The 9,822-nt window shown below is 34.3% G+C and overlaps 2 protein-coding genes across 2 annotated transcripts in view; one reads left to right on the top strand and one right to left on the bottom strand.

Moving 5' to 3' along the window:
- Positions 1-8,205, bottom strand: part of LOC107667648 (serine/threonine-protein kinase Chk2-like) — a 14,266-nt gene extending 6,061 nt beyond the window's left edge. The window contains exons 1-9 of the mRNA XM_016459373.1: positions 8,072-8,205; positions 6,997-7,261; positions 5,719-5,843; positions 5,377-5,509; positions 5,074-5,164; positions 4,768-4,864; positions 1,983-2,036; positions 1,834-1,898; positions 1,336-1,435 (exon numbers count right to left, since the gene is read on the bottom strand). Coding sequence (XP_016314859.1) covers positions 1,336-1,435; positions 1,834-1,898; positions 1,983-2,036; positions 4,768-4,864; positions 5,074-5,164; positions 5,377-5,509; positions 5,719-5,843; positions 6,997-7,249 — 918 coding nt within the window. The 5' untranslated portion in view covers positions 7,250-7,261; positions 8,072-8,205. The remainder of the gene's footprint in view (positions 1-1,335; positions 1,436-1,833; positions 1,899-1,982; positions 2,037-4,767; positions 4,865-5,073; positions 5,165-5,376; positions 5,510-5,718; positions 5,844-6,996; positions 7,262-8,071) is intronic.
- Positions 8,206-8,835: 630 nt separating this feature from the next.
- Positions 8,836-9,822, top strand: part of LOC107667639 (iron-sulfur cluster co-chaperone protein HscB, mitochondrial-like) — a 10,173-nt gene continuing 9,186 nt past the window's right edge. The window contains exons 1-2 of the mRNA XM_016459367.1: positions 8,836-9,248; positions 9,587-9,683. Of these exons, the coding sequence (XP_016314853.1) occupies positions 8,908-9,248; positions 9,587-9,683 (438 nt within the window). The 5' untranslated portion in view covers positions 8,836-8,907. The remainder of the gene's footprint in view (positions 9,249-9,586; positions 9,684-9,822) is intronic.

Raw genomic sequence — 9,822 nt, 5'->3', positions numbered from 1 at the left:
TTTTATATTTCTTGGGGGGTGGGGGGTTTAGGGGTTACTAACATTAACACTTTAATACATTAACTAATGGAACCTCATTGTAAAATGTTACAATTATTTGTTATTAAAGTCACTTTGTGCTTCTGAAATTAGGCTATTATCTTTTTCTATATAGTGTGTAGTAGTTAGCCATCTCCGTGTCGTACGTGGCCGCTTGTCAAGCATGGAAAACACACGTTTTATTTAAATTCTGAATATATTATCGTATACAGCATGGAAAGAGCGCTTCCTTTAAATTTATTAAAAACTGTCACTCATTCATCACGATCTCACAAAGTTCCGTTTTAACCAATGAATGTGACCACACAATGAAACTTTTTTTAATGAAGTTACGAGCATGATAGAACTCAGCACTGGACAAAAAGAGGTGAGTGTGTGGATTCCAACCTAAACACATCTGATTGGCCATTGCGTTGTAGAAAGCAACAAACATGTCTGTGATTGGCTACTTTGCTCCCCTCTGCGAAAATGCATTGTAAAATCATTTGACGCTTTCCAAAACAGAAGGGCAGATATACTGGATTGTTTTCCAAATCTAGTTCGTTATGCTATTATTACGAAGAAAACAGATCCTATAGACCAGGAGTTATGGGCAGCTTTTCCATCTAAAAGCAATCAGTTAACTATTTTACACTACGAGCTAGACTATTATACATGCGAAACTAAAGTCCGGCCGTCCCCCTCAGTCCGGAGGGGGGGCAAAGGCCCCCTGGCCCACCCTCTGGCACCGGGCCTGGTTTTATTTTAAATAAATACCTTTCTTTTGAAGTTTCTATTCATCAAAGAATCCTGAAATAAAATGTTTCACGGTTTCCACAAAAATATGAAGCAGCACAACTTTTTTCAACATTGATAATAATAAGAAACGTTTCCTGAGCACCAAATCAGCATATTAGAATGATTTCTGGAGGATCGTGTGACACTGAAGATTATCAGGAGTTATGATGCTGAAAATTCAGCTTTGCATCACAGGAATTACATTTTAAAATATATTCAAACAGAAAACAGTTCTTTTAAATTTTAATAATATTTGACAATATTATAATTTTTATTGTATTTATTCAAATAAATGCAGAACACGAGACTTCTTTTAAAAACAAAATTTTTGAACTAAACTTTTGATAGGTAGTGTAGTAGCCATTTGAACATGGTACTACAATGATGGTTGTAGAATGTCCCCATTCTAAATGGTCAGTTGACTATCTATGGGTAAGCAGTACAGGCTCATGCTTGTGTTAATTTAAAAAACACTTTTAGAGGAAGATGCTGTTTGAAGCATCACCCATAAAGTCCTACCTGCACAGCCCTGAGCATCTGATAAAAGTAGAGTTTGGCGATTTCTTCTTCCAGCTGTTTCTTGGCCTTGATCCTGCCAAACAGCTCTCCTCCTTCAACACTATTCACAGCACAGAGACAATGAAATTATTAATTAAAAAGCATGTTCAAAATTGTGTAGAAGCTAATAAGGGTTATGCAACTATAAAAAAAAAAAAAATACAGAGATCTGCTATGGTTGAGAATACAACAATATTCAATCCTCAATAGATCATGAGAAAACAGAAAGAGAAAACCTTTACTCTGTAATCGAGCAAAATTATTTGGCTAAAGGTCCTGTTTAACAGGTAAGAATATGCAGTGCTTTGAAAAAGTATTTCCCTTTCTAGTAACTCACGGCAACTTCTCTTTAAAGTATCTATGAATACAAATACAGGTAGAAATGATTTGTACCCAAGTAAATTCAGCCTGCGAGTTCATGTTCCTAACTATTCCCAATAAAACACCACAGGGACTTACTACTCCAAAACAATGTAGTAGGAATCTTCCGTCTGGTAGAAATCTTCTGTCTTGATCAGGCACGGCTGCAGGGAAGAGAAAACAATGAGATGTGAATGAGATGTTTTATCTATAGCTCTGTGGCATGTAAAGACTCATTAATGACTTACATGATCAATTTTCTTTAAAATTTCAATTTCCCGCTCAGCATTGCGTGTGGCCGTCTGTTGGAACGCAAACAGATTTTAATATTAATCAGGTATGAGTATTTTTAAACTGTGTGTACGAACAAAATCCTAAACCATCATACGTCTTTTTTTAATGGATATGCATCACCTAATAGTAGTTCTCACTGAAATAGGTTTCTTACAACACCAACACGTTCTAAATTGAAAACAAAACCATTCAGATTTCAAAATATTCAATATCACTGCAAAAACAAATTATTAACTTCAAATAACAACTACTATACGTATATGGGTAAAAGGACATTAAGATGTCCGCATCAAAATAAATTTACTAAAGTGATTTTATGTCCATAGAAAGCACATTAAAAATGTAAGTAAAGTGTCTACTTTTAAGGTTTCAAATAAGTTTTTGGAGAATAAAATGTAAAAATTTCGTTGATATAATGTTATATTGTCATTCAGTGTAACACAATATTTATGTAAAAATTCAAACAACATGCTTATTCTGACGTGTACATATTAAAATATATAAAAGAATAAGGGAGCATATGAAATTTGATTGTGTTTTAAATGAGTAAAAATTTCTTACTGACAAAATGGGCAAAACCTAGGATAGTTGCAAATTTTAAAAAGGCAAAATTACAACTAATTAGTATTTGGGGTGAAAGTAATTAGTCTTTTAATATGTCATAAATTGATTTTTGTTGTAAATATGCCTGACCAATTGTTACACTGAATGACATTTTAGTGGGTTTCTTCTGTAAATCAGGGAAAAATGTATGATATTTATTTTTTGCCCAGAAAAACAAAAACAAAACTGCAATTAAATTAAATGGAAAACCTTTTAATTTTTTTTGTGAAAAACAACAACAATTTAAAGCAGTATTACACTTATTGTTTTTATGCTTAAACCCTTTTTCATCTTTGACCCATATACAGCTAATACCGTTTTCACATGAAGCGATGTACACTACTGTTCAAAAGTTTGGTGTAAGTAAAATTTTATACATTTTTTTTTAAAGAAATGTATACTTCTAATCAGCAAGGACAGATTAAATTGATCAAAAATGACAGTATAGACAATTATGATATTACAAAAAAAAATCTCTAAAATAAATGCTGTTCTTTTCAACTTTTTAATCATCAAAGAATCCTGAAAAAAAAAATATATATATAAATAAATAGTTTCCACAAAAATATTAAGCAGAAAAAAAGTTTTCAACATTACTTGAGCAGCAAATCAGCATATTAGAATGATTTCTGAAGGATCATGTGACACTAGACTGGAGTAATGACTGATGAAAATTCAGCTTTGCATCAAAGGAATAAATAACATTTTAATTTATTAAAATAGAAAACAAATATTTTAAATTGTAATAATATTTCACAATTTTACTGTTTATACTGGACTTTTGATCAAATAACTTCAGGCTTGGTGAGCATAAGAGCCTTAAAAACATTAAAAATAAATAAATAAATAAATAAAAAGTACCGACCCCAAATCTTTGAATCTCAACTGGCTGATCTTTAATATCATTGCTAATAACTTATCGCACTGCTCAATGTGGACTATAAGGTAGTGCTGGGCGGTACACCGGTTCATACCGAATACCGGTGTTTATTTTTCTTATGATATTAATTTTTTAAATACCGCAATACCGGTGTCGTTTAAATAATGCTCGGAATGCGTTTGAGGGGGGGTCTCTTTTCACTGTTGCACTGTGGTGAGGAAACAGCTGTATGTGTTACTAAGCATGAAAGTTCCGAAACTGAAGCTGTAGAACTAATAGAACGTGATGACACAGAAGAACTCATCCACAATATCCACACTGACCGCCACAAATATCCACCGGCCCCTGCCATCAGCTCCCGCGTCTCACACACACACGAGCGCGACTTTAGCACTAGATTTAGCAACTTTCAGACGCTTTTAGCGGATTTTTCCCATAGAATATATATACGGACAAACCTAGCGACTTTTTTGGATGAACCTTAGCTATGATTCAGTTGGAAGATGTCGCCAGTGCTGCCCCGGGAGCGCGAGGTCTGACTCTCCCGGCGCAGTGTCACCTCTCTCGGCGTCTGTTCTGTGCAGTGAGCGGCAGAGAAGCATCGCTTTCAGCTGGCCATACCACAGCCGACTCGTCAATAAATGAGTACAAACAGCGTTTCCAAGCACCTGTCGCTTACTGATTGTTTGGAATTATAAATATGAGCATAGTTCGTCTATTAATATAATGCAAAATGTATTTATTTATTTTTGTTTTGTTACTCAGACGCAGGCAGTGCGCTGCATGAGACAAAAAAGTAATATAGCCAAAAACACCGCATAGCTGCTCAACATTCATCTACTGTACATGCATGTTGATTTTATCAGATGATGTCGCGACATGTATAAATATACATAGGTTAACATGTATAAAGGGGTCGTATTTCGTCACTATTTAGAGTGGAATTTTTCTACAATATTCTCTCATCATGACAGTAAAATAGGGCATTCTAAGTCAATCTACTGCAGTAGCCTATTTCCTCTCTCAATCAGTAGAAAATGTGGTTTACACCCAGTCATGCATGAAAAAAAAATAATACCGTCATATACCGTGAAACCGGTATAATTTTGAAAAATACCGTGATATAAATTTTTGGTCATACCGCCCACCACTACTATAAGGCATTAAAGTGTTATATTTACAGTATGAAACAATGTGCATTGTGTTAAGCACTATACATATTATTATAATAATATGTACATACACCCAGTTCTTACCCCTATTGATGGAAAGTCGTGTTTGTTTATAGTTTTCAGAGCAACTTTTTTACAGGTTTCCTTTTCAATGGCAAGCTTGACTTCACCACAGACACCTCTGTCAGAAAACACAAACAGAGGTTTTTGGGCTGAGTACAATAAACTGCAAAAACAAATTTAATACAATTATCAAATAAAACAGGAAGCTCCTGGTAGTTGTCACTGTGGTAAGAAACGTCTGCTAGGACCATAAACGCAATCTAATGACGCTTAAGAGTACCTCGGTACATGATATTTTGAAGGTTTCTGAAAATCAAGTTCACTTACGTTCCAATCTTTCGTGCAATGTGATATTTTTTGCTGAACTCTAAAGGAAGGTTTGGTTGATCGTCCCCCATCTTATCTATGAACATAAAAACTGTGGAAAGAAAGAACCAATCAGAGTTCAGAGCCATAGTTTTTTTTTTCTTTGTCCTTTTTAGACCATGAAAGCCACTGGACACTTTACTGTATTCTTTCATTTTAATAAAAAATAGCCTCAGAATTATCATTTTCAGGTGATTTATTGTATGAACTTAAGTTTATATTTCATAAACCCCTGAAAAAAAAAAACTCACCTAAATGACTAACCTTGATGTTTTTGTTCTGCAAGGGCAATTACAGAGTTATTGCTAAGAAGTCTTTGCTTCACGTCTCCTATTTTCTCATCGTCCACCCACGTGCCGTTACCGCTGAGGTCCTCGATGTAGACGAGATTCTCATCCTGAAACAGAAGCAAAAGTAAAACTGTAAAAAGTAAAACAGGCCATATTATTTTAATTAAATGGGGCTCCTGATGAGTGAGACCTGATGCCATTGTAGAAATGCGCTTTTCACAGTCAGCCATAACTTTTTTAATGAGAAACAAAGTTACGAAACGAAAACATTTGATGAAAACAAGTTTAATAAACAGCTTCTCAATGTTGGTCTTACCCTGAAAATCTTAAAGTGCTTCTTGCTGTATGTCCTGAAATGTGTCGACTGTCTTACAATGGCGTTGTTAAAAGTGTAATCGCATGCGCTATCCCTTCCAAAGATATACTGGTTTTCTGTGCAATCTGGAAAATATAAAAAAGAAGCCATATTGAGTACTGTTATTGTTAAATAAAACTGTTAAAAATCATTTTCGTTAGTTGAAATAAACTTGAAATAAAAAGAAATGTTAGATGAAAACCTAAACTTACAAAACCTAAATAAAAATGAGAAATGTTGAAATAAAGTAAGTTTAAGCTGAAGTACTTAACTTAATTAAAGCTAAATAAATATAAAATACACAAGCACATAATATTATTACTAAAACTTTAGCTCAAATTAAAATGGAAACTAAAAATGCAAAAATAAAAGCTAATTCAAAATATGAATGAATACTATAATAGTAAATATTACTAAAACAACACTGGCCTTATTCCTGTTATACCATAATAGCTCAACAATCTCAGAACTGTTAAAGGAATGATCTATATTTTATGCAAGCTCTACTGACAGCATTTGTGGCATTATTGTCAATTTCAACTTAAATTATAAAATTTAACCTTTAAGAAAATAAAATAAATAAACAAAATGACCATTAGAGTAATGCATGTACATTGTGGCCAGTGTAAGGGTGTCTATAATCAGGCTAAAGTTTATTTTAAAGCACTTATGCTCTTTTAAAGGTGGGAATGCTTTGCTAAGAGGATAAACTTCTGTTTATTAAATACCGATAGTGTAGTTTGCACAAGGTAAAGAGTGTTTTATGAAAAGTTATGTCATAGCCTTATTGGAAGTCCTTGCACATATTGTGTCAGTTACTGGTTTTACATGTTCAAAACACTGAAACTATCTTGATATCAAAATTACATAATAAACGCTGTCAACAGCACTTAACTTATGCTGAACCCAGAACAGTCCATTATTAACATCTATTTGACTCTTACTATACATCGGGGTAGGGCTGCACGATAAATTGAAATGGAATCGAGATCGCGATATTACAGAACTGGCTTTTTTAACAAAATGTGCATGACAATCGCATTCGATTAATCGTGCAGCCCTACATAGGGGTCAGAAATGCAATCCATTTGGTCTATTATTGATACCACTCCTGTTCAAAAACCCTTGGGAAACTAAATATAACGCTTCATATGCAGGAATGGCCAGCAGAAGTAGTCAAATCGACTAAAACTCTCACATTACTCATTTTCTTCAATCAAGGAAGACAATACACTTAACTGAGCACACTCAATCCATGCACCAAGGGAATGACGCGGCCCCACACCTGAGGCTGGACTTCCTCCTCGTCTTCAGGAATAGACTGTAGTTCCTGGACCGGTACGGTATCTACAGAACTTAGAGTGCCTGAGCCTGAGGAAGAGCCCTGGCTTGATGATGTTGGGGCGGATGAGGAGCTGGATCCAGGCTGTGATTGTGTTTGGGACTGGGTCTGGGATTGGGACTGACCACTGGGTCCAGGTTCCTCAGACATGATGTTTTTACTCTGGAAGTACACATTGAAAAATTAACACAATGTCATCAACATCCAAACTTTTTTGAAATGGAATACCAGCTTAAAACTCACATAATTCTGCATGGTATATACACTATAATGATAAAAGTTTTAAAAAGAAGTATGCATGTTACATTGTTGCCTTCAACATGTTCCATGTGATTTCTAGTCAGTTGTGCAGGGAAAAATATATTTATAATTTCTGCCAATGAAATATTTTAGTTTCTAAACCTGCGCACTACAGAAACTGTCATGATTTTTTTAGGCGTAGAACTACGCTTTTAAAATATTCCTGATATTTCCAGGTTTCCATGACAGATAAGTGCACTGTAGTGTACACAGTACATAACATCACTACTATGCTATGTGTGCTATTTCAAACACTATTCCAGGTAATTTTGCAGTGCTTCGTAGCTTTAAAAGTGTTACTGTCTCATATATTATGTTTTCTATTTATATTCCATTTAACAGAGGACTTTTTAGGGGTTCAGTAAATCATAAGTTTTAATTGCATCATTTTGCACATAACTTTCCATTTGTTTTCTTCTGAATTTTGGGTGCAATAATGTCTAGCGTCTCATAGCTTCTATAACTTTGACCCTACAATCAAATCAAATCAAATGAATGAATGAATGGAAGACTAAATAAGATAATTTGAGTACAACGCGTGCATACAGCTGCACTTTCAGCGACCGACGAGGAAACTGTTGCTTATTTTATCAGAAATATTCATTGATAGAAAATCCACATGTACGCCAGACCATCTAATGGTGCTTTCCAATCTCCTATCCTAATGCATACCTTAATCAAGTCCTGTTTTTAAAAGCAGCAAACTCGGAGAAGCGGGTTATCAGGCCGCGTGAGCCGCTCATCAAATCTGCCGGGAAAAACCCACTCGTTTCCATCCATGAACTTCCCATAACATCATTCAGCCAATCAGAAGCCAGAGTAGAGGCTCACGGGTAAACGTAGTTTATAAAACATTCCACGTTAATTTCTTATAATTATTTTACACATTATGTTTTTTTTTTGTATCGTATTGTATTGTATTATTATTATTATTATTATTATTATTTTAGTTGAATACCAATTCTCAATATGTCTAGCACAGTGCCACAAAACATAAAATAAAGAGCACATACAAGCGTGGTAAATAGAATTTCTTTTTTTTTTAAATGCATTAAAATATAACAAATAAATAAGTGCAGTGACTTCCGTTGTAAAACAAACATAAAAAGGGTTTAAAAAGGTAGTGATTACCAACTTCTCAAAAAATTCTCAGTGCAAATTATGTATTTTATTTTTAATTACTATACAATGTGGAATTAAATTAAATGAATTATGTAGTAAAACTGTAGCTTTGATTTAATATTGTGTTTTACTTATTTAAAGCTCGCGCGCGCGCACACACACACACACACACACACACACACACTAATTCATTTATAACATCGTAAACATACAGTGTCTCATTCTAGTAATTACCGTCAATAATCACGGATAACCACAACCCAATAAATATAATACAATAAATTCAAACAAATACGTTGAAGTGTTTTAAAAATGCTAACTTTTATTTTGACAAAATTGTATTGACAGGAAGTAGCGCGCTAACATTCTATAAGCCTGCTTTCGTAATGTGGGTTAGCATGATAACGTTATACAGACTCCGGTTTTTGTCAATATCTCACGGATTTAAAAATGCAACCAAATTTATATCAAATGGACAACTTCTTAACGTCGTCTTACTTCCGTGTTTCGCTTCAGGAAGAGCTATCAGCTCTTACAGGAAAGATATTCATGGTGTTTCTCACCGTAAAGCAGTTAAAGGACACTTGACTCTGAACTCTTTCAGCACTGTCACAGTCAACAGACTCTGCTGGAAATGCGGATCTTCAGCTGAATTATTTTTCTGTCCGTCCTGTAATGTGATCCAGCCTCCTGATGACAAGACGAATTATTTCGACATCTTGAACTGGTGAGTTAACTGGTGGTAGGGTTTATATATCATTGTTGTAGTAATTAATGCATTCACGGATGTTATTCTGTGCCTCCTTGGTCCTGAGCTTATAAAAAGTTGCTTTCTTTACTTACTTTTATTTCTCAAAAGCTATAACATTGTTGTCACATATAATGTATATGATATAGCCTAGAAGTTGCTGTTACATGATCTTAGATAATCACACAGATAAAGGTTCACAACTGTACACTTCTTGGTTTCAGAAAGAAATGATTTTACAGCTCATGTTTTCAGTATATTTGAAATGTCATTGTATTTCAGCTTAAAGCAAACTGAATATGTTTGTCTCTCCTCAGTGAACAAACATTTTCTTTGGACACCCAGAAACTTCAGAAAAGATATGTGGAGCTGCAAAGAGCTGTCCATCCTGATAACTTCAGCCAGAAATCATTGGTAATGGACTATATTATACAAAATTTGTTATATTCCATACAGCCGTTCCACACTGCACTATGAATATTAAAAGTGGATGAGCATTTATTGCTTGGAGATACTGTAGGGATGCTATATATATATATACATACATATATAT

Source organism: Sinocyclocheilus anshuiensis, unplaced genomic scaffold, assembly GCF_001515605.1.
Source record: "Sinocyclocheilus anshuiensis isolate Anshui unplaced genomic scaffold, SAMN03320099.WGS_v1.1 scaffold373, whole genome shotgun sequence".
In the NCBI taxonomy this organism is placed as follows: Eukaryota; Metazoa; Chordata; class Actinopteri; order Cypriniformes; family Cyprinidae; genus Sinocyclocheilus; species Sinocyclocheilus anshuiensis.
The sequence above is the reverse complement of the archived record's forward strand: the minus strand, read 5'-3'. Positions and strand labels throughout refer to the sequence as shown.